Below are 24,026 nucleotides of genomic sequence, written 5' to 3'. Positions count from 1 at the left end.
AGAAATTCTGCATTCAAGTGAGACTGGTCTCATTTAAACAGTTCCCCTGGGAGGCAGGGCATTAATCCCACTTCAGGGCTCAAGTCATCTTTGGACCTTTCCTCCTGGACTTGCCTTGAGAACCCACAGTCTGTTCTTTTGAATACCCTCAATGGTGCCAAATCTTCACTGACAGTGGATTTTTAGAAATGGCCAAAAGTCAGTCAGAGCTAAGTCTAGTGAATAGGAAGTGTGATCAAACTAATTGGCACTATTTTGGTTAAACAACTGTATATGATTATAAAGCAGTGAGATAGATTTTCTTAGATGATTTGCTTCAAAGGAAAATTTCAGATGAGTAACAAGGGGTATGAGCAATGCAACAGGTATATATTTACCTTTTCCCTAAGTAACTTCTTTGAAAGATAACACTCATTTGGATGTGTCAGCTCAAACACAAGGTTTGCTTTGTTTAATTACCACTCATAAATAGAAGGCTCCTTAGTAAATTGGACCTACTGTGCCATGATTGGGGTGGGGGGCATGTCACTAAATTAGGGGGGGGCATGCATGGTCTACCCAAAAGAGCAAAGGCTTCAGAAGGAGACCAACCTCTTAGAATCCTGACTTGGGCCCTTGCTAACTGTGCGGCTTTAGGGAAGTCACAAGCTAAGACTCTACAAAACGAGGCTGATATCAAACTCACAGGGCTGCTGTAAAGATTCAAGATAATGGGTACAGAGTCGTGACCTTGTGCCTGGCACATGGTAGGTGTCGCATAAGTCATAGCTATTATTAACAATAACCTCACTATAATCAACAGGGTTTTCTTACTATAGGTAATCTGAGATGACAGAGCAACAAATAAACAGACATTTGGGAGGTTAAGAGTTCATTAACAGTACCAACGTACACTCACCACTGATGCATCTGAAGCATCATTAAAAAAAAAAAAAAACAGTAATGTGCCAAAAATATTTACAGGAATTGTGAGCACTATGTAGATAGAGTATTTTAAAATAACATGATGGGTGTTGTCTGCAATGCCCCTACCACATTGACCTTTCACCACTGTCTTAACACACCAGGCCTTCCCATGACCCTGGACCTCTGCATACTTCATCCCTCCTAAGATACCCTCCCTGCACTCTGGTCTGACAAAAGCCTATAAGTCTATCCTTCAGGACCAGGCTGTGGAACCCTCCCTGTTGAACTAGACAGAATTCGTGGCTCTGCCCCTCGTGTTCCCACAGCATATGGTTCTTAGGTTCCTGTCCCTGGAACACCTCATCCTATGTGAATTTTAATCTGTTTCCATTTCTGCATCTTCTGCTGGGCTTGAGGAGCGTGGCGAGGGACCATGTCCCATTCACAATTGTACTCTGAGCACCCAGCACATCTCTGGCTTGCAGTAGGCACCAGGGAGATATTTGATTAAGGAATGCTTTACTATACTTTACAAACACCTCTTAAAGGCCAGGCAGCTCCCTTTTGTTAATTACCAGCAAGCTTTAACCTCTATAACTAAAAAGAAGCTCATGATCAACCAGTTCTGAGCCAGATGCAACGAGGCAGAAGGTCAGCTGGCACTCCTGCACATCTGAGTGTTGACAGCTGTGAATCATTCTGTCCGTGCCATTTCCCAGAGCGTTGGCAATACAGCAGCAGATTCAGACTCACCAAGATCAAAAGGATGGAAAGGAGATTTGGAGTCATGGCCCCTGCCTTGACTATTGACAGTGACTATTCCTGTGACATACACAGTCTGCAAAGTCAAGGCAGCCACAGTCGGCTTGGTGTCACAGTGTTCCCAGCTCTCCGATGGAAGGGCTGCATTCTGAAGGAGGGAAGGGGGTGACAGGAAAGAGAACCAGGCCGCAGACCATGAGGAAGACAGTGACTCTGCAGAGTGAGTCGTTCATTCATTCATCCATCCCTCCCACAAACACTTTCTGAGCCAGGTAGGCAGGCGACTATAAAGCACAGAGTCAAGTCCCTGCCCCGACAGAGCTACAGCTACCTTTTCACAGGGCAGACAGGCATTAATCAAACAAGCACACAGACAAACACAAGGGTCCAGGCGAGAGCATGGAGGAGGAGCATAGCACCCTATGCACAGGGGTACAAACAGGGCTCAGTGGGCTGGTCCAGGAAGGCAAAAAAGCTGCTCTCAGCAAGCAACAAGTGAGCTGAGATCTCAAGGAGAAACAGGGGTTCACTAGGTCAGGAGGAGAGGGGAACATTCCCAGCAAAGAGAACAGTGTGTGCCAAGGTGCTGGGCTAGGAGGCAGGTGTGGAATGGGCTCTGAATCCCAGGCAGGGGGCAAAGCTGGAGGCCCTGGCACAAGCCCTCAGTTCACTCGAGAGCTCTCTGGCAGGTCCTCCTAGGCATGAAGCAAGACTAAAAATGACAGAACAGTGTCAAAAACAAGGTGTGCCCGTGAGACATAACACACCACCAGCTGAAAACTGGCAGCTGCCAACATGAGCTGGCCACCGTCACAGCAGTCTCCGCTGTGAGGAAACACTGCTCACTTCCACTGACCCACCACACCTTTACACTTCCCAGGGAGCTGTGCATCTCAATCCCTGGAGAACTAAAAGGCTGACAAATATGGTGATGTTTACCATAAAGCTGTTTAGATAGCTGGTGCATGTATGTGTGCTAAGTTGCTTCAGTTGTGTCTGACTCTTTTAGTGACCCCATGGACTGTAGCCCACCAGGCTCCTCTGTCCATGGGGATTGTCCAGGCAAGAATAGTAGACTAGGTGGCCATTTCCTCCTCCAGCGGATCTTTCAAACCCAGGGCTCGAACCTACATCTCTTAGGTCTCCTTCGATGGCAGGCATGTTTTTACCACTAGTGCCACCTGGGAAGCCCTTAGATAGCTGGTATTTGATTATAATTTTCATGTGCAAATTCTGGGAGACGAGGGGAGAAGCTACCGAAAAAAGTGGTTAAGGACATTATCTGTGCAGCACGGTTTTGTTTCGGCAACTGTTAGTTTGATCACTCCAGGCAACTCTTTGTAGCTTTAGAAAGCTCTTGTCACCTTGCAAAATTGTCCTGGAGCTTTCTATTTGTAAAGTGCTTTGCAATCAATCATTAAATTGGCCTCCCTATTCTGCTATGGATAAAATAGATAAGTAAGTGGCCCAAGGACACAAAACAATTCAGATCTTATCGTTCTCATCACCATCGCCAAATACACAAGGCCTATCCAACTCTGCCAACCCGGAGATCAACCCTAATCCCTACCTAGGAGCAGCAGAGGAAGGCGATGCATGTAGTCAGTTCTCTGCTACTTGCTCTCAACAAGCTCCTCTATGCAGAGCATCTTGAAGGCCAACAGTGATAATGACTGCACTGGGAAGGGCACACTGGCACTTCAGACTAGACAGAAGACGAACAGGACAGAGCTCAAAGAGGAGTAAGAGCGCTCAGGAAGTCACAATGGCTCGCAGCTTAAAATGCCACCATCCCTAAGGAGATGGCACTCCCAACACACACACACACACACACACACTCTCATCCTCTATCTCTAACCCCAAGACTTCCCTGCATCCCCCACAAGCAGCCTGGACAGTGGTCTCTCCTGGGCTGCCACAGTACAACACTGCACACTGCCATAAGTCGTCTATTTCCCTGCCCTTCTCCATTCCCATGGGCCCTCCCAGCATCTGAAACCCCCAGCCCAGAACCCAGCATAGGAAAGGTTCATCGAGTGCGTGGCTTCCAACCAGCAAATATGAGACACGGCACTCCCTTCACAGGGCAGTGGACTTCAGAGGTCAGCTAGACCAACTCCTTATTTTTCACATAAGCAGAGAAGCCCCCAGTTACATATGGCCTGGTCTCCAATCCAGGTCTTTGGGCTCAGTTTAGTTCCACATTTTACAAGTGGCTCCTATGTGTGTCAGACACAACCGGGCCTGTTGGGAATAGAGAACTGAGCAGGAGACCGTCTCTGCTTTAGGGAGTTCACAGTCTGAGGAGGTAAGAGAGTTACAGAACACTTGGGCAAGTGCAAGGAGAGACGCTCGATTCCTTAGCCTGAGTGCCTTCCATCCTGTCCACTCCCTAGTCCCCATCTGGGAAACAGAACGGCAATATCTACTTCCTGCAAATAAACATATAATCAAGACTGCTGAGACAACACGCACGGAAAATTGTCAGGTTTACCCCCCAGAAAGCATTACGTAAGGTCCCGCCATACCCTGACACGGACTCCAAGGATTCAACAGTATTTCAGGTATCAGTTCCACAAAGAAGCAAACAAGCGAGGTATGGGCAAACGTCCAAGGCAAACCTCAAGGGCTGGGAGAAACTGGAGGAAACAGCTGGGGTGGGGGGTAGGGGTGTCGGGTCAAGTGAAGCGGCCCTGGCCCGGGGAACGGAGGCAGGCAGTGGGTGCCAGAAGATGGAGTGGTGAGAGGGAAGTTGGGACAACGACAAGGGAAGGCGAGCAGAGGGGCGTGGGGTTCCGGCAAGGCTGGGGCCGCGGCCGAGAGGTTCTAGAAGGGACGGTGGGCCGGAGGTTGAACGTAGCGGACGCGGGAGGAGCAGCGGGGCGGCGCCGAGGCCGATCGGTTTTCCGAGGAGGCTCGGGCAGGCCCCGTCGCCCACCGCGGCAACACGGCCGCCGCGCCTCCCCAAGCCGTGCGGGCGGCGCCTCACCTCGGGTTGAAGTCCTGGAAGAGGCCCCTCAGGTTCATGGCGGAGAACTCACCGCGGCGTCCTCCTCCTCCTCCCCCCGCCCCCCCGCGCAGCGCGGTCTGCGCGTTACAGCGGGTACATGGTGCCAGCGCCGGCCGCGTAACCGTCGTCGCCGCCGCCGCCTCCCGGAGAAACCTGAGCCGCACCTCCCTCCCCTCCTTCCGGGCTTCCGTAAGGCCGTTGCGCATGCGCCCTGAGCCCCGCCCCGCCGCCCCGAGGAGCGAGGTGGGCCACGCGCGACGCCGGTCTCCTGGCTCCCGGCAAGCGAAGGTCCCGGCCCTCGGCCCCGCGCCGGGCCAAGGAGACGGCGGGGACGACGGAGGCCGGAGGGACAGGGGACCCGGGGGGAGGGCGTGGAGAACCAAACAGGGCTGCTGACTCTGCGCAGGCCCATGGGGAGGGAGAGGTTCGCCCGGGAGTCCCACGGGGAGGTCTTCGCTGACCCCTGACACCTTGGCCCGCGCTGCCTTATGGAGGTTTCCCTCTGCGAGAACTGAACCTTGAGGGTAGTGACCCCGGGAAACACGTTTCATTTTGGCGATCTCCTCCCAGGCTTCACCTGTCAAACGTGTCAATGACTGCTTCTCAACTTCCCTCCCAAGGCCCACGTCAGCGCGTGGAGATATGCTGGCCGTCCCAAACTCAGGCTACCCTGCTCCAAAGTCATCCGCCCTCCCTGCGGCCTTCCCATCCTCGGTTGCCTCTGCGTTGGGAGCAGACCTAGTCACCGGCTTGTTTGCAAGGTGGGGTGCCCAAACTGGAAATCTGGAAGTCATCCTGGCTTTGCTAACCTAGTTCAAAGTCTCCTTGGCTCCTGCCTAGACTCTGTGGTCGCCTCCCACCTGGCCCAACTCTTCCTCGGCTCTGAGCCATCCTATTTATAACTACCGGGTTCATTTTCCTTGGGCAAGTTAACATCTTTGAGCCTCATTTTTTTCTCCTCTGCAAAACGGAGATAATAAAACTTACTTCCTAAACTTGGCAAGATTCGGTGAGATAGCGTGCATAACACACTGCCTGGTGCACACTTGGTGCTCAGAGAACACTGTTGCTATCTGGTGCTTCTGCAGGGGCCTCTCTTCAGGGAGTTTGTTTACTTTTGGAATTAAAGAGCAGAATAAGCTCGAGCAGGTGGCCTGGTCTACCTTCTTCACTTCCGGGCTGATATGAGTTTTCCATGGGCACAGGAATACCTTAGACATTAGTCTCATATCATTATGGGTAATAGTTATACTTTGTTACAATTGCAGTTTCTCAAATGGCAATTTTATAGGACTTAGCCCTGGAGGCAGCTTGAGAATATCACAATTATGAGAGTCATATTTTGCCATGATGTATTACCTTTCTTCTGAGAACTTGCAAAACATTTCACAAGTGGTAATTAGGCTTCCCAAACCCACTAGGGAGTGGGTATTATTATATGAGCTGTTTTTAAGGATGAGTGACCTTAATCAAGTTTGTTAGCTTTTGAAGCACCAGAGGACTGTCCTAGAGTTTGAGTCTATCTCCCCAGCCCATCCTTCCAGTAGAGTCCTTTGTCTACCCCTGAGAAGATTCTCAATGAACATAGAAATACAGAAGGGAAAGCTGAGGCACAGAAAAGCTTGTATAATGTGCCTTGAACTACCCAGCAACTAAGGATGTAGGATTTAGGGTTCCTGACAAACCTGCAGCCCACACTCTGCAAAAAAAAAAGAGATACTTGCCAGTGACCAGATTGGCCAGCACCACTTCCTTACTAGTGGCCTCACTCCAAACAGGCATTAAGAGTGAGATTGTTGGTCAGTTAAGACACTTGAGTACCAGGTACTGTTGCCCTTTCAAGAGATTCGTGGACAGAGACCAAACGGGCTGCTCAGACTCCAGAGCCTTGAGAGCAGGCACTACTTTGGTGAGGTCCCAGAGGATCTCAGAGCTGAGCCACTGCTCTGTAGGTCTGCAGTAGCCCCCACCTCCAAAATGATCAGCCTCTGGGGGCTGCCTAGCCTGGGGGAACAGGATGCCAATGCACAAACAACTGTCACTGTATTCTTTTGCCCTGACAAGCCAAATTGCCGAGGGAGCATAGAGGCCTGTCTATGAGAACATACAGGAAAAATTGGACTACCCAAGCCTCCCATCTTGAACCTTTGAGAAGTGGAGGTACCTGGACTGCCTCAACTTCACTGGTGGCCCTGCCATGTATTTTCCTGGGGCTCCTATGGAAATAAGATTCAGAGCATCCAGGTGACCCTCTTGTCCTCTTTCCAACAAGTACAAAAGACCCTGCTGCCAATCTGCTGCCCACTTCATACCCATCACTCCGTGTCTGGCCCTGTGCAGCAACCCAAAGCTTCAATGGCCTGTGTGGACAAATCCATGAGTGACCCGAGCATTGAGGAAAGCCCCTGAGCCATGCAAAGGATGACACCTTCATTATCTCCTCTAGCCAACCTGGACTGGCTACCACATTTTAGGGCCACCTTACTTAGAGGCTCTGGATAATCTTCATACAAAGGCCTAAAATGGTTCTGGATTGAAAAGGCATGAACCCCAAGTAAACCAGAAAGCATATCCATGTGGCTTTGGAGTGGACATGTGTTACTGGGTTCAAGAAACTTCAGTGTATATCTGAACCATGCTTTTAAAGACCACCTTGGATTTATGCTACTCTTCGGACAAGTAGGTGACTTTTCCAATTCAACATTCACATTGACTCCAATGTGATGGGTAGAAGGTGAGCTTCTGAAGAGCAGGGCCCTAAAAGGAGCCAATGCTGCCTTCAGACACTCTGGTCATGGAAGACCTGGGTCAGGGAACAAAATAGTTGTGGCCCAGCTGTCCGTGCCACCAGGGCTGCTCCCCCAGGCCACCACAGCAACAGAATGAAGGGGACACAGAGGACTCAGACCAGTGTCACTGTCCCTCCAGTGGAGAGAGGGACAGCTAGGAGCCAATGCCAGGCCGGCTGGGGGACAGGGCCTGCCCCAGGGTTCCTGGGGGACCTGCTTGACAGCTTCTTCAGCCAGGCTGGCCCTTGTTGTTGTTGTTCAGTCCTCCAGTTGTGTCTGACTCTTTGTGACCCATGGACTGCAGCACGCCAGACTTTCCTGTCCTTCATTATGTCCCAGAGTTTGCTCAAATTAATATCCATTGAGTTGGTGATGCCATCAAACCATCTCATCCTCTACCACCCTCTTCTCCTCCTGCCCTCAATCTTTCCCAGCATCAGGGTCTTTTCCAATGAGTTGGCCCTTTGCATAAGGTGGCCAAAGTATTGGAGCTTCAGCATCAGTCCTTCCAAGGAATATTCAGGATTGATTTCCTTTAGGATTGACTGGTTTGATCTCCTTGCTCTCCAGGCGACTCTCAAGAGTCTTCTCCAGCATCACAGTTCAAAAGCATCAATTTTTTGGCATTCAGCCTTCTATATCGTCCAACTCTCACATCCGTATATGAGTACTGGAAAAATCACAGATTTGACTAGACAGACCTTTTTAGGCAAAGTGAGGGCTCTGCTTTTTAATATGCTGTCCAGGTTTGTCACAGCTTTTCTTTGAAGGAGCAAGTGTCTTAATTTCATGCCTGAGGTCACCATTTGCAGTGATTTTGGAACCCAGAAAAATAAAGTCTGTCACTGTTTTCATGGTTTCCCCATCTATTTGCCATGAAGTGATAGGAAAAGATGCTATGATCTTAGTTTTCTGTTGAGTTTTAAGCCAGCTTTTTCACTCTCCTCTTTACCTTCATCAAGAGGCTCTTTAGTTCCTCTTCATTTTCTGCTATTAGAGTGGTATCATCTGCTTATCTGAGGTGGTTATTTCTCCCAGAAATCTTGATTCCAGTTTGTGCTTCATCCAGCCTGACATTTCCCATGATGTACTCTGCATATAAGTTAAATAAGTAGTAGAGTGACAATGCACAGCCTTCACGTACTCCTTTCCCAATTTGGAACCAGTCCATTGTTTCATGTTCGGTTCTAACTATTGCTTCTTGACCTGCATACAGGTTTCTCAGGAGGCAGGTAAGGTGGTCTGGTATTCCCATCTCTTTAAGAATTTTCCACAGTTTGTTGTGATCCACACAGTCAAAGTCTTTAGTGTAGTCAATGAAGCAGAAGTACATATTTTTCTGGAATTCTCTTGCTTTCTCCGTAATCCAACAGATGTTGGCAATTTGATCTCTCATTTCTCTGCCTTTCCTCAGTCCATCTTGAACATCTGGAAGTTCTTGCTTCACGTACTGTTGAAACCTAGCTTGAAGGATTTTGAGCATTACTTTGCTAGCATGTGAAATGAGTGCAATTGTGCGGTAGTTTGAACATGCTTTGACATTACCCTTCTTTGGGATTGGAATGAAAACTGATCTTTTCCAGTCTTGTGGTCACTGCTGAGTTTTCCCAATTGGCTGCCATATTGAGTCCAGCACATTCACAGCATCATCTTTTTGGAGTTGAAATGGCTCAGCTGGAATGGGAAAAATAAGAGATCTCTTCAAGAAAATTAGAGATTTTTCATGCAAATTCAGGCACAATAAAGGACAGAAACAGTATGGACCTAACAGAAGCAGAAGAAATCAAGAAGAGGTGGCAAGAATACACAGAAGATCTATACAAAAAAGATCTTAATGACCCAGATAATCACTATGGTGTGATCACTCACTTAGAGCCAGATATCCTGAAGTGCAAAGTCAAGTGGGCTTTAGGGAGAATCACTACAGACAAAGCTAGTGGATGTGATGGGATTCCAGCTGAGCTACTTTAAATCCTAAAAGATAATGCTCTAAAAGTGCTGCACTCAATATGCCAGTAAATTTGTAAAACTCATCAGTGGCCACAGGATTGGAAAAGATCAGTTTTTATTCCAATCCCAAAGAAGGGCAATAGCAAAGCGTGTTCACTCTACCACACGATTGCACTCATTTCACCTACCAGCAAAGTAATGTTCAGAATTCTCTAATTCTCTAAGCTAGGCTTCAACAGTACGTGAACTGAGAAATTCCAGATGTACAAGCTGGATTTAGAAAAGGCAGAGGAACCAGAGATCAAACTACCAACATCCGTTGGATCATTGGAAAAGCAAGAGAATTCCAGAAAAATATGTACTTCTGCTCCATTGACTATGCTAAAGACTTTGACTGTGTGGATCACAACAAACTGTGTAAAATTCTTAAAGAGATGGGAATACCAGACCACCTTAGATTAGACCTCCTGAGAAACCTGTAAGCAGGTCAAGAACAGTTAGATCTGAATTTGGAACAATGGACTGGTTCCAAATTGGGAAAGGAGTGATTCAAGGCTATATATTGTCATTCTGCTTATTTAACTTATGTGCAGAGTACATCATGGGAAATGCCAGGCTGGATGAATCACAAGCTGGAATCAATATTGCTGGGAGAAATATCAATAACCTCAGATATGCAGATGACACCATGCTTATGGCAAAAGGTGAAGAGGAACTAAAGAGCCTCTTGATGAAGGTGAAAGAGGAGAGTGAAAAAGCTGGCTTAGAACTCAACAGAAAACTAAGATCATGACATCCGGTCCCATAACTTCATGGCAAATAGATGGGAAAACAATGGAAACAGTGACATACTTTATTTTGGGGGGCAGATGGTGACTGCAGCCATGAAATTAAAAGACACTTGTTCCTTTGAAGAAAAGCTATGACAAATCTAGATAGCATATTAAAAAAGCAGAGACATTGCTTTGCCAACAAAGATCCGTATAGTCAAATCTATGATTTTTCCAGTAGTCATGTATGGATGTGAGAGTTGAACCATAAAGAAGGCTGAATGGCAAAAAAATGATGCTTTTGAACTGTGGGTTGGATAAGACTCTTGAAAGTCCCTGGAACTGTAAGGAGATCAAACCAGTCAATCCTAAAGGAAATCAGTCCTGAATTTTCTTTTTTTTTTTTTTTTTTTCCACTGGAAAATAATTTTATTGAGATTCTACCAGCTGTACAATCTGTTCTATTAGGCCCCTTCTTCCTTGGCAATTCGGTCCTTCTTAAGTGGTCCCATAAAGGCTTTCTTCTCCTCCACAGTCTGGAAGCGACCGTGACCAAATTTGGAAGTGGTGTCAATAAATTTGAGGTCAATCTTCTCCAGGGCCCGGCGTTTGGTCTGCACCAGCAAGGACTTGCGCAGAGTGAGCACTCGCTTCTTGGTTCCCACCACACAGCCTTTGAGCATGACGAAGTCATTGGTCACCTCACCGTAGTGGACAAAGCCGCCCAGAGGGTTGATGCTCTTGTCAGACAGATCGTAATCAGTAGAGGCATTGTTCTTGATCAGTTTGCCGTCCTTGATGAGGTAGCCCTGACCAATCTTGTAGATCTTCTTGTTGATCTCAGTGCGGTGATGGTAGCCTTTTTGCCCAGCCCGAGCCACAGAGAAGGCCCCCCGGGCGGGATGCCAAGCCCCAATACAGGCAACCTTGCGCAGCCCTCGGTGGGTCTTACGGGGTAGCTTCTTGGTGTGCCAACGGCTGGTGACCCCTTTGTAGCCTTTGCCCTTGGTCACCCCAATGACATCAATCATCTCATCCTGGCCAAATACTTGGTTGACAGGGACCTGCTGCTCAAGCCTCTCGCGGGCCCAGTCCAGTTTCTCAGCCACAGTGCCTCCGTTCACCTGGATCTCCATGAGGTGGGCCTTCTTCTGGCGCAGAGGAAGCAGGCGCATCTGGGTGTGGGCAATGACACGGATGACCTGACAATACTTCTTCATGCTGCTGAAGTCCCTCTCCAGTTGCTTCTTGCCATCTACGTCCTGCCACTTCTTGCAGTATTTGGTGAAGGCCTTCTTCTTAGATTTATGCCATTTCTTGTAGAAGCGCCTTTTGCACTCGTCGCTGATATGCTCAGCAAAGATGGTCTTAAAGGTCCGGAGGCCTCGGGGTGTTTCCACGTAGCCCACGATGCCCACAATCACCATGGGCGGAGTCTCCACGATGGTCACAGCCTCCACAACTTCCTTCTTGTTCACCTTGGACCCTGGCCTATCGACCTCCCTCACAATGTGGGTCATGCCAGCCTTGTAGCCGAGGAAGGCGGTGAGGTGCACGGGCTTGGAAGAGTCATCCTTGGGGAAGCTCTTCACCTTCCCGCGGTGCCGGCTGCTGCGCTTCCGAGGCAGGAAGCCCAGGGACCCGTGCCTGGGAGCGGAGAACTTTCTGTGAGGCATCCTGCCGTCGGAAGCTGCTGGTAGAGCAGTCCTGAATTTTCATTGTAAAGACTGATACTGAGTCTGAAGCTCCAATACTTTGGCCACCTGATGCGAAGAGCTGACTCATTGGAAAAGACCCTGATGCTTGGCAAGACTGAAGGCAGGAGGAGAAGGGGATGACAGAGGAGATGGTTGGTTGGCATCACTGACTCAATGGACATGAGTTTGAGCAAGCTCCAGGTGATAGTGAAGGACAGGGAAGCCTGTCATGCTGCAGTCCATGGGGTGGCAAAGAGTTGGATATGACTGTTCAACTGAACAACAACTGGAATTCCATCACCCTTACTAGCTTTGTCCATGGTAATGCTTCCTAAGGTCCACTTGACTTCACATTCCAGATGTCTTTCTCCAGCTGAGTGGGTCACACCATCATGGTTATCCGGGTCATTAAGACCTTTTTTGTGCAGGTCTTCTGTGTATTCTTGCCACCTCTTCTTAATCTCTTTTGTTTCTGTTAGGTCCATACTGTTTCTGTCCTGTGTTGTGCCCATCTTTGCATGAAATTGTCCCTTGATAACTCCAGTTTTCTTGAAGAGATCTCTAGTCTTTCCCATTCTACTCTTTCCCTCTATTTCTTTGCACTGTTCACTTAGAAGGCTTTCTTATCTCTTCTTGCTACTCTTGAGAACTCTGCATTCAGTTGGGTACATCTTTCCCTTTCTCCTCTGCCTTTCACTCGTCTTCTTTTCTCAGCTATTTGTAAAGCCTCCTCAAACAACCATTCTGCCTTCTTACATTTCTTTTTCTTTGGGATTATTTTAGTCATCACCTCCTGTACAATGATGCAAACCTTTGTCAATAGTTCTTCAGGCATTCTGTCTACCAGACCTAGTCACTTGAATCTATTTGTCACCTTAACTGTATGATCATAAGGGATTTGATTTAGGTCATACCTGAATGGCCTATTGGTTTTGCCTACTTTCTTCAATTTAAGTCTGAAGTTTGCAATAAGGAGTTCATGATCTGAGCCACAGTCAGCTCCATGTTTTGCTTTTGCTGACTGTATAGAGCTGCTCGATCTTCAGCTGCAAATAATATAATCAATCTGATTTAGATATTGATCATCTGGTTATGTTCAGGTGTAGAATCATCTCTTGTGTTGTTGAAAGGGTGTCCGCTATGACAAGTGCTTTCTCCTGACAAAGCTCTGTTCACCTTTGTCCTGCTTAATTTTGTACTCCAAGGCCACACTTGCCTGTTACTCCAGGCATCTCTTGACTTCCTACTTTTGCATCCCAATTCCCTATGATGAAAAGGACATCTTTTTTTGGTGTTAGTTCTGGAAGGTCTTGTAAGTCTTCATAGAACTGTTGACTTCAGCTTCTTTGGCTTGAGTGGTTGGGGCGTGAATTGCATTACTGTGCTGGCCCTCTCGACCTGAAATTCTGCACTCTTGAGTTCCTGCAAGGGCACATCCTGAATGCCACCAATGAGAAAATCCCTGGAGTCCCCAAGACTTCACTTATATGATGCACCCCCCCACGCCCACGCCCACTTCCAGAGAGGGCCCTTTGTTTCTGGCTCCTTTAGCTAGACTCCATAAGTGCCTAGTCTTTTGTGCCCTGAGAGCTCCTTGGTAGAGGCTGGGTTTGGGGGCTTGAGGAGCTCAGGGAGGGGCTTCCATTCCGCTTGAACTTCCCCCCCACCCACTACATCTTCCTTCAGAGCTCAGAAGGGCCACCCCTTGCTGGGAGGAGACCCTTAGGATTAGCATATGGCCACTGCTGGGACAAGAGGGAGGGGTGTGTCCAGGCCCCTCTGGCCGTCTTGTCACTTGTCCCTGGGAACCAGTGGATGAACACCTCTCCTGAAGCAAGCTACCCACTAAAGCAAGCAGGGGCCGTTTCCTATTGGAAGGTCAAGTAGGGAGGCTGTGTCTGGGCCTCTAGAGCCACCAGGATGTCCCTGTGGCTTCTGCTGTGGACCTCTCTTTCCACCAGAGGCTCCAGGAAAACATCCCAGGTAGGGAAGGAGGCTTCTGGGCCTCTGAGAAGCACCACTCGGAACAGTCAAGCAGCTGTAGACATTTGTCAGATGGATAGATTGCTCTGTCACAGTCTCCCATCTACAGTGGGATCCTGCCACCTCCTAAAATGTTTTCTCCAGCCCCACGCACAGCACTCCACCCTGCTCTGACCTCTCTGCATTATAAGGGGGTGGTGCTCTCCCCAAACTCTGTGTCCTGACAGCTCAGCCTCCCTGCAGCCCCTTAGATCATAGGTGCTCAGGAAATGAATTTGGGAGTCCAACCTACACAAGAGCCATGCTAGCAAGCAGTTCCCCCGCACCCTAGATCTCACCCTGGGTCCCCCACCTCTGTCAGAACCACGATCTCTGCTTCCTAAGTTTCCAGTAGTTACAGGCATTATCTGTGGGCAGCTGTCCTCTCATTCTCCCAGGGCATGGACATGCTGAGGCTTTTTGAGTCTTGTTATAGAACAAGTTACACCATGTTTGCACAGACATGAGATAGGCCATCCGTTTGATAACTTTTAACTGGAAAGAGAAAAATATGCATCAAGCAATGTACAAGTGGATCCTAAGACATACATGGATGTGGGAATATTAAAATGGGGGGGAAGGTACATCTCAGATACTCAGTAACAATAGCCCCTTGTCACTGAGCAGCTACTCTGGGTCAGCCACTTCATATGCAGGTAACCCCTTGTATCATATTTGTTAGGGTTTGAATTATATCCCCAAAAGGTATACTGAAATCTTCATCCCCATAGCTGACAGGGGAACTGAAGGGGAAAATAGGGCCTGCAGATATAGTCACATTAAGATGAGGTCGTTAGACTGGGTATAATCCCATAGTTTTCATTCCAATCCCAAAGAAAGGCAATGCCAAAGAATGCTGAAACTACTGCACAATTGCACTCATCTCACACACTAGTAAAGTAACACTCAAAATTCTCCAAGCCAGGCTAAAACAGTATGTGAACTGTGAACTTCTAGATGTTCAAGCTGGATTTGGAAAAGGCAGAGGAACCAGAGATCAAATTGCCAACATCTGCTGGATCATCAAAAAAGCAAGAAAGTTCCAGAAAAAAATCTATTTCTGCTTTTTTGACTATGCCAAAGCCTTTGACTACATGGATCACAACAAACTGTGGAAAATTCTGAAAGAGATAGGAATATTAGACCACCTGACCTGTCTCTTAAGAAATCTGTATGCAACTCAGGAAGCAACAGTTAGAACTGGACATGGAACAACAGACTGGTTCCAAATAGGGAAAGGAGTATGTCAAGGCTGTATATTGTCACCCTGCTTATTTAACTTCTATGCAGAGTACATCATGAGAAATGCTGGGCTGGATGAAGCACAAGCTGGAATCAAGATTGCCGGGAGAAATATCAATAACCTCAGATGTGCAGATGACACCACCCTTATGGCAGAAAGTGAAGAAGAAAAGAGCCTCTTGATGAAAGTGAAAAGGTTGGCTTAAAGCTCAACATTCAGAAAACTAAGATCATGTCATCTGGTCCCATCACTTCATGGCAAATAGATGGGGAAACAATGGAAACAGTGGCAGACTTTATTTTGGGGGGCTCCAATATCACTGCAAATGGTGACTGCAGCCATGAAATTAAAAGACACTTACTCCTTGGAAATAAAAGTTATGAGCAACTAAGACAATGTATTAAAAAGCAGAGACATTACGTTGCCAACAAAGGTCCATCTAGTCAAGACTATGATTTTTCCAGCAGTCATGTATGGATGTGAGAGCTGGACTATAAAGAAAGCTGAGCACTGAAGAACTGATGCTTTTGAACTGTGGTGTTGGAGAAGACTTGGACTGCAAGGAGATCCAACCAGTCAATCTTAAAGGAAATCAGTCCTGAATATTTATTAGAAGGACTGATGTTGAAGCTGAAACTCCAATATTTTGGCCACCTGATGCAGAGAACTAACTCATTTGAAAAGACCCTGATTCTGGGAAAGATTGAAGGCAGGAGGAGAAGGGGACGATAGGGGATGAGATGGCTGGATGGCATCACCAACTCAATGGACATGAGTTTGAGTAAACTCTGGAAGTTGGTGATGGACAGGGAGGCCTGGTGTGCTGCAATCCATGGGGTCACAAAGAGTCAGACATGACTGAGCGACTGAACTGAACTGAACTCTATCCCATAGGATTGTTATCTTTATAGGAAGAGGGCAAATTGAACGTAGGCATGTCCAAAGGGGAGACAGCCATGAGAGCATGAAAGCAGAGCCTGGAGTAATCCAGCCATAAATCAGGGAACACTTGGAGACATCACAAGATGGAAGAAACAAGAAAAATCCTCCTCCAGAGCCATCAGAGGGAGCATGGCCCTACCAGCACTGTGATTTTCAGAAAATCACTTGAACCTTGAGGAAAGAGAGAGAAGTCACAACACTCCCCCCTGCCCCCACCCACCAATTTGTGGTACCTTGTTGGGCAGCTCTAGGAACCTAATATAATCTCATATCAAGGCTCAGAAGTTGTACTGTTACAGTCTCCATTCTATAGACAGCCTGATATTGGACCCTGCCCACAGCGACTCTCCTAAACCCTCAAGACACCATCTCCCCTGGAATGAAGATGAGACACTGGATGAGGGGTGGGATCTAGCAGAGAGTGTGAGGATGGAGAAGGCCCCTGGACAAGGAGGGTTGGAGGCACAGCCCACTGAAGGCTGCTCTTATGTTCAGGCTACAGTCCTGCTCTCTCATTCCATGCCCACTCTCCTCCCTTCTCTCCCAGCTGCTGCAGGGTTCCACATTCTCCTGCAGGCTCACTGCCCTGGGCAGACTGAATGTCAGGCAAGGGGAAGCCTGTCCTTTAAAGGACAGTGATTGCAGGGCTGGTGGACTCTCATCCAAAGCAGAGTGAGTGTCTGAGAATGTGGGTCTTTTGGATGCCCCTCCTTCTGGATGCTTGAGCACACGTGGCTTTCCACCCAGCTGTGATCCTATGAGTATCCCTTGGCTTCACATCCTGCATCCCACCACCATCCCAGCCCTATCCCTGTACCCAGGCCTAGCTCAGGGACCCAGGACAAGCAAAGACCTGGGATTCCTTCCTTGCTCACGAAGGTCCCTAAAGCAGCAGCCAGTGATATTTGCCACAGAGGAGGGTAGGTGAGAGCCAGACAGGAGGTCAGTCCTTTGCCATGGAGGCTAGAGGTCAGAGCAGGCATCAGCTGTGGCTGGGGGATGGGGACTTCTCTGGAAAAGAACCGCAGCTAAGACAGCTCCCACCAGCACCTAAAGGGGCAGGCTCAGGGTGCTTAGAGAATGTGAGAGCATCCCTCTGATGGGCAGGGAGCTCCTTGTGCTTGGCCCCGCCTTGGTGAGGATGACCTGGGTGCCTGGGTGGTTTGTGCTTACGCAGAGTCTACTGGGGAGGATGGTGCCCCCGGGAAATGCCCCACCCTAGAATGCCCTGGGTTGCTCTTGATATGTCGTGGCTGCTATTGCCATGCTTACTGGACTTCCTCTGGGCTAGTAATGTCACCTATCAGTCAGTTCATTTCATGAATAGACACAAAGAATACCTGCTTTTCCTGGGAGAGCCCCCTGGGGCTGTGGTCTACAGGAAGAGCCCCTAATTGAGGCCAGGTATAGACCTGGAACCCTGTACTTGCTCAAAAGCTGCTTTAAGACATCTGCCAGTGTTATTTGCCACAGAAGAAGTCTGTCAAGATCCAGGTAGGACTCAGATTGTTGTCAAGGATACAAGGGTCCAGAGCAAACCTTTAGCTGTGTGTACGTGTGAGTGTTCAGTCTCTCAGTCATGTCCATCTCTTTGCGACCCCATGAATGTAGCCCCCCGGGGCTCCTCTGTCCATGGGATTTCCCAGGCAAGAATACTGGAGTGAGCTGCCATTTCTTCCTCCAGGGTATCTCCCCACCCAGGGATCGAACTTACATCTCCCACATTGCAGGCGGATTCTTTAACACTGAGCCTCCAAAGAAGCCATGAGGAAACACAGGGACTTCTCAGAGGAGCAGAACATTCACCAAGAATCCTTAAGCCAGGGGAGTCGCCTGTCCAATCGGTGATGCCCTGGGCAAGATCAGCTTGGGAACAGGGTGGTGTGTGTCCACACAGAGGCTGTTGCAGAAGATGCTGGATCCTGGAAATGACCTCCAGATAAGTCAGTGGGGACGGGGGGCAGTTTGGACCTCCTAGCAGCCAAAGGCCTGGGGTTCTTATGTACCCAGAGCAAGAACCCAACCACACCTAACAGTCATATCCATTGAGGGGCATGAGGAGTACCTGTTATGAGAGCTGTCATGTATCCTTCCTGGAGTGGCCCCCGGGGCTGTGTTCCCAGCCTTGGCTCCAGAGCACAGACGTCCTCATGGAGGCCAGGGTGGCAGTTCACCTGCAGCGGCATCTGCTCCCCCCTCCCTCTCCCGGCCAGCCCCGGGCAGGTCTGATGGGATCTCCAGGGGCTTGCTGCTTCCATGTCTCTGGGGCAGCTGACCCTCTTTGCAGCCTGGGATCCCAGAGTCCTCTCCTGCCTGGCTCCTTTCCTAACCCTCATTGGAGTCTGGGGCCTCTGGTGCCTGAGAGAGTGTCCTGGGGACCAACCCTGCCAACTGCTAGAGCCTGTCCTCTGCTCAAACAGCCAGAATGGGGACACCGAAGTCCTAGCTGGCTGTGCAGGTGGCTGACCAGACACCCCTCTGCCTCTTACACTCAGGCTCAAAAGCCAGGACCTCACAGTCACATTCACAAGACCCTGGGTTTACTCCAACATGTGGGATTCCACAGGGAATGGTTTGATACACCTTGGGATCATAGAGATGTGCCCCACACTTCCATGGCAATGATTACTACTGACCCACCACCAGGAGACTCACCCACAGGCTGCATCAAGTCCTGCCGGCTCCACCTGAAGCACCGTTGAAGGGGATGCTGCTCTGGGACTTCCAGATAAAGATACACACATGAGGTCATCAGGACCAGAGCCTAAGCCACTCTCAGTCGGGGGGCAGGCAGGACAAAACCCAAGGCCAGGTTCTGGGAGAGAGGGGGCGCTGTGGGCAGCAGGGGTGGGGGGCCTCAGGGCTGGGCCCCACGAGGAGGATGCCCCCAATCCCAACAGGGGCCCTTGGCAGCTGGCTACTGCCCTCCTGATGGAGACTGAGCACAGCCCAGAGGGGGCCAACAGTGCAGCTCGTGGGGGGTGGGGGCGGGCTGTAGGTCTTTGGTGGGGGTGGGTGGATTTCCTGCAGCCAGTTCCCTGTGGGGCAGCCTCTCTCAAGGGTCAGAGGTGAGGGATTTAGTCTCTGGAAGATAAACCACACTCGGAGTGGTCTGTGTCTGTGTGTTGTCCTGACTTGAGGATTAACCCCCAGGTGCCCGTGTCCCTTCAGAACAAATGGTCGTTGACAAAAAAGCTTCTGCTAAAAATTCACTGGACCCGGGTCACCATATGTCCCTTCCTAAGTGAAGAGGCCTGGCAGGGTCGTGTCCCCATGTGTGCAGGGAGAGAGGAAGACAAGAGGTGCCTGAACACCTGACATCTCTCCAATTCCACACTGCCTAGCAGATGCTCCGCAAAGAGCAGCAGTTAAAACTCTCCTTTTTTGGGGGGAGGAGAGTCTGAGCAGTTCACATGGGTCTTGAAATTCTCCACCTTTTCCAAGTGTTCACTGACTATCTGGCAGCTGCCATATATGTGACCAGAATGACATCTCCTGTTCCCCTTGTTCTCTGGCACTCAGCATGGAGAGCTGCCCCTTCAGCCCCCTGCACCCATCCACACGCCCACTGCAGTGACCTCACCACCTCCTTAGGCCTGGAAGTCGCTCCTGCCTTTTAATGCCAGGCACAGCCTTAACCTGTGTCTCTGCTGCCTCCACACTTCTGAACCTGCCTGAACCCAGGGATGCTGGTGGATATTGCATCTTTACTGGCTACTACTTATTTCTTCTGTTATTCACATCTCAGACTCTGTCCCTCTCTCCTCTGGAAATTGTTTTCTTTTTAGGACACCTCAGAGAATTGGCAGCTCAATAGGAAACAGAATAGAAAACCACTCAAAATTGCTGTTCTGTGTGTTTTCCTCCCGGGGGATATATTATTCAATTTGGGTGTTTGTGAAGGTTTGGGGGTGGGGAGCAGTGTCTTTCCCAGCTGGGCACAGCTCACTCAAAGATCCCAGGATTCTGGTCACACAGCAGGTCCTTTCCACTTTTGCAGCTTCTCTTCAACTCATTTCATCCAAATGAAATCTAGACCATGCTCACAAGTGAAAATAATAAAGTCTATATGACCAAATAAACTGTCATTTCAATGTACTTGGTAATCAGCTTCCCAGGGCAGAGAGAGGAGGGCTAGCACAGGGAATACTGGGCCATATATAAAAGAGCAGGATTCACATTTCTCTAGGATTCCTAGCAGATGGTGGGTAGAAAACACCTATTTCATCCCTGTGGTCAACAGCTATGCAACAAGAGCCAGGACCCCTGCCTGTCTGCCCCAGAAAGAGAACTCCCTGGGGTTTATTCAAGAAGCAAAAGGACACCTCACAGCAATTATCCATTTCAGAGATTCTCCTCACCCCCAAGACAAAACTTATGTGACTGCGGCTTCTAGATCATCACTCTAAGTGTGGGGGTGTCCTGTTTCTCCTAGTGTCCCCACTGCTAACACAGCCTTTCATGGAGCAGAGGCTCCATAAAGGTCTTTGGAATAAATGAGCTAGTGAGCAGGGGGCTCAGATTGTCTGATACTTTCTTTAATAACCCAGTAAAATTCAATAAACAGAGATAATTTAGTTACTGCAAATGACAGACAAGAAGGACAGAAGCATGAATTCACTACGATTACTTTTATTATATAATTCTTCTCCATTCAATATTATTTCTAAATAAGTTTGCATTTTCAAAACAATTCTAATTCCTATTCCATTGCATCCTATTCAGGACCACAAAACACAATGGAAGTGTTCCCAATCACTTTTAAAAAACAGCAAAACTCTTGTTTGTGAACTGGGTAACCATAAACACACTGGGATCAACATCATTCACAAAGCTAAGACACTGAAGTGTATTTACCCTTCTATGAAATTAAAGTTTGAAAATTTTCTAAAGAAAACAGAGATGAATCTCCATGTCATTGTAGAGAACAGGAACCCAAAACTGCTACACACCTGTTCCCCAAACTGGCGAGGCCCTCATTTCGGAGAAGCTGAGTGATACCTCTTCAATCACAGAGGGAAGGATCAGACTGGCTGCTGCTCTGGCTCAGACTGCCGAGTCCTCCTGCCTCGCAGCCTCTGCGGAAGGGAGTTGGAAGGACCTAAAAGCCCTTTGGTTGACCCTGAGCAGAAACGCCATGACTTGCCACTTGCTGGTCTATGCATAGGCCCAGGGGCCCCACAGGAACTCATAGTGGGCAGGGTGGCTGTCAGGCACCTGCTGGTACTCCAGGTACCCCTCCTGCACCCACACTTGGGTCAGCAGCTCCCTGGGCTCCCCAAAGACGCAGTGCTCAATCCCAACACACAGCCCTAACCTGCTGAGTGCTCCCCAGAATGCTTCCTCAGGGGCCCAGTCTCCATTCTGCATATTCAGGCTGAGGACCAGCACCAGGAGGCCGGCCTTGGGCAGGCCCTACCCACCGCTCAGCATCGCATCGCAGCTGAGGCCCAGGGTGGAGACCATGAAGTAAATGTGCTCCCTGGGGTCTACCTCCTTCACCTCCACGCCAAAGACCAGCTGCAGGCACTCTGAGACTTGGCTGAAGACCACTGGGAAATGCTCCTGGTTATCCCTGATGACCTTCTTCAGCATTTCTGCCTGGGAGGTCAGCTTCTTGGCTCAATACTTGAGGAGCAGGAACTTCATCAGGTTAGCAATCATCTCATTCAGAGCTATCTGGGGCAAGCTCCTCCCCAGGGGAGGAGGAGGATGCCGGGGGGTAGGAGGCCAAGTCAGATGGGGCCTACCCCTGCTCAGCCCCCAAGAGCTGCGCCTCCACCCAGTCCTGAGGCTCGCCTGGGTCCTGAAGGTCTTCCTCAGGCTTGCTCAGCTTACTCTTCTTGACCACAAGCATGATTCCTGGGGTTGAACAAGACACAGAAGCGAGGCAGGGGTACAGATGGGGACCACCGGCCTCAGGGTGAGAGGGGCTGTGAGCGGCCTCGGCTGAGAAATTCATGAGATACCCCCAAAGTGCCCCCTCCATTTCTCTCACAGGAGCTCCAGGAACCAGGAGGCGAAGGCAGAGGTCTGAGGCCCACGTCCTAAGGTCAGAGAGCAGAGGAGGTCCAGGCAGTACCAGGAGTCAAGGTGAGGAGTGTGCCCTAAGTGTACACCAGGGGCTCCCCATCCCAGAACAGAGGGGACCCCACGAGGGCCTAATACCCCCACCTAGTCAGCCCCGGAAATCTCAGGCTGTGCTTACTGCACCCCGAGGAGCCACCTCACTTCTTCCTTCAGGTAGCCAGGGGACTGACCGCCCTGGAGGCACACCCCTGTGAGGTCTGAGAGTACCCCTTAAAGGGAGACCTGTAAGTGGCCTGTGTCAGACCACCCAGGGTGCAGTTCTCAATCAAGGCCATTCACAGCCCCTCTCTCCCACAGCCAGGCCTGTGGTCCCTGTCTGTTCCCCTGCCTTACTTCTGTCTGTGGTTTCATCCCAGGCATCGCACTCGTGGTCGAGATGAGTGAGCTGAGCAAGCCCGAGGAAGACCTTCAGGACCCAGGTGAGGCCCAAGGCCTGGTAGAGGCACAGCTTTTGGGGGCTGAGGCAGGAGAGGCTTTATCCCCCTCAGCCTTGTCCCCACAGTCTCCTGCTCCACCCTTGTGGAGGCCTTGCCCCAGAAAGCTTTTAATGCAATGGGGGCAGGAACCTGGTAAAGTTCCTGTTCCTCAAGTATTGAGCCAAGGATTTGACCTCCCAGGCAGAAATGCTGAAGAAGGTCATCAGGGATAACCAGGAGCACTTCCCGGTGGTTTTCAGCCGTCTCAGAGTGCCTGCAGCTGGTCTTTGGTGTGGAGGTGAAGGAGGTAGACCCCATGGAGCACATCTACATCATGGTCCCCACCCTGGGCCTCAACTGCAATGCGATGTAGAGAGGTGGGCAGGGCCTCCCCAAGGCTGGCTTCCTCATCCTGATCATGCGGAATGGAGACCGGGCCCCTGAGGAGGCAGTCTGGGGAGCACTCAGCAGGATAGGGCTGTGTTTTGGGAGTGAGCACTGTGTCTTTGGGGAGCCCAGGGAGCTGCTGACCCAAGTGTGGGTGCAGAAGGGGTACCTGGAGTACCTGCAGGTGCCTGACAGTCACCCTGCCCACTATGAATTCCTGTGGGGTCCCCGGGTTTATGTGGAGACCAGCAAGTGGCAAGTCATGGCGTTTCTGCTCAGAGTCAAACAAAGGGTTTTGAGGGCCTTCCCATAGTTGTCTGCAGAGGCTGCGAGGCAGGAGGACTCGGCAGCCTGAGCCAGAGCAGCAGCCAGTCTGATCCTTCCCTCTGTCATTAAAGAGGGAGCGGTCAGCCTTCTCAGAAATGAGAGCCCGGACCAGTTGGGGAAACCAGTGTGTAGCATCTTTGGGCTCCTGTTCTCAACGATGACATGGAGATTCATCTGTTTGCTTTAGAAAATTTTAAAGCTTTCATTGTTTTCACAGAAGGCTAAATAAACTTCAGTGTCTTAGCTTTGTGAGTGATGTTGATCACAGTGTGTTTGTACTTACCCAGTTCAAGAACAAGAGTTTTGTTGTTTTGTAAAAGAGATTGGAAACTCTTCCATTGTGTTTTGTGGTCCTGAACAGGATGCAATAGAATTGGAATTAGAACTGTTTTGGAAACGTGAGCTTACTTAGTAGTAATATTGATGGGGAAGAATTAGATGATAAAAGTAATCGTAGTGAATTCATGCTTCTGTCCTTCTTGTACGTCATTTTCAAAAACTAAATTGTCTCTGTTTATTTGGGTTTGCTTGGGTTTTTTAAGGAAGTAGCAAATAATTAATTGAGCCCCCTGCTCACTGGCTCATGTATTCCGAAGACCTTTACAGAGCCTCTGCTTTGTGAAAGGCCATGTTTGCAGTGGGAACACTAGAGAAGCAGGACACCCCCATACATAGAGCAATGGTCTAGGAGCCACAGTCACACGAGGAAGGTGGA

General features: G+C 49.5%; 2 protein-coding genes and 2 pseudogenes across 2 annotated transcripts in view; 1 reads left to right on the top strand and 3 right to left on the bottom strand.

The window, feature by feature from the left end:
- TMEM185A (transmembrane protein 185A) overlaps nt 1-5,456 on the bottom strand; it is a 41,182-nt gene extending 35,726 nt beyond the window's left edge. The window contains exon 1 of the mRNA XM_043457845.1: nt 4,658-5,456. Coding sequence (XP_043313780.1) covers nt 4,658-5,229 — 572 coding nt within the window. The 5' untranslated portion in view covers nt 5,230-5,456. The remainder of the gene's footprint in view (nt 1-4,657) is intronic.
- Nucleotides 5,457-10,601: 5,145 nt separating this feature from the next.
- Nucleotides 10,602-11,886, bottom strand: LOC122434456 (60S ribosomal protein L3-like). Its single transcript, XM_043457846.1, has one exon. The coding sequence runs from the start codon at nt 11,861-11,863 to the stop codon at nt 10,652-10,654; it is 1,212 nt and encodes a 403-aa protein (XP_043313781.1). The 5' UTR covers nt 11,864-11,886; the 3' UTR covers nt 10,602-10,651.
- Nucleotides 11,887-21,137: 9,251 nt separating this feature from the next.
- LOC122435679 lies at nt 21,138-21,948 on the bottom strand (annotated as a pseudogene).
- On the top strand, nt 21,502-23,339 carry LOC122434465 (annotated as a pseudogene).
- Nucleotides 23,340-24,026: the final 687 nt, after the last annotated feature.

The sequence above is a fragment of the Cervus canadensis genome, chromosome X (assembly GCF_019320065.1).
Source record: "Cervus canadensis isolate Bull #8, Minnesota chromosome X, ASM1932006v1, whole genome shotgun sequence".
Taxonomy (NCBI): domain Eukaryota; kingdom Metazoa; phylum Chordata; class Mammalia; order Artiodactyla; family Cervidae; genus Cervus; species Cervus canadensis.
Note: the sequence above shows the minus strand (reverse complement) of the source record. Positions and strands in the feature narration are given on the sequence as shown.

Bases quoted from the DNA above. Each gene is read 5' to 3' on its own strand.
- LOC122434456 (XM_043457846.1), bottom strand. From the start codon at position 11,863: ATGCCTCACAGAAAGTTCTCCGCTCCCAGGCACGGGTCCCTGGGCTTC.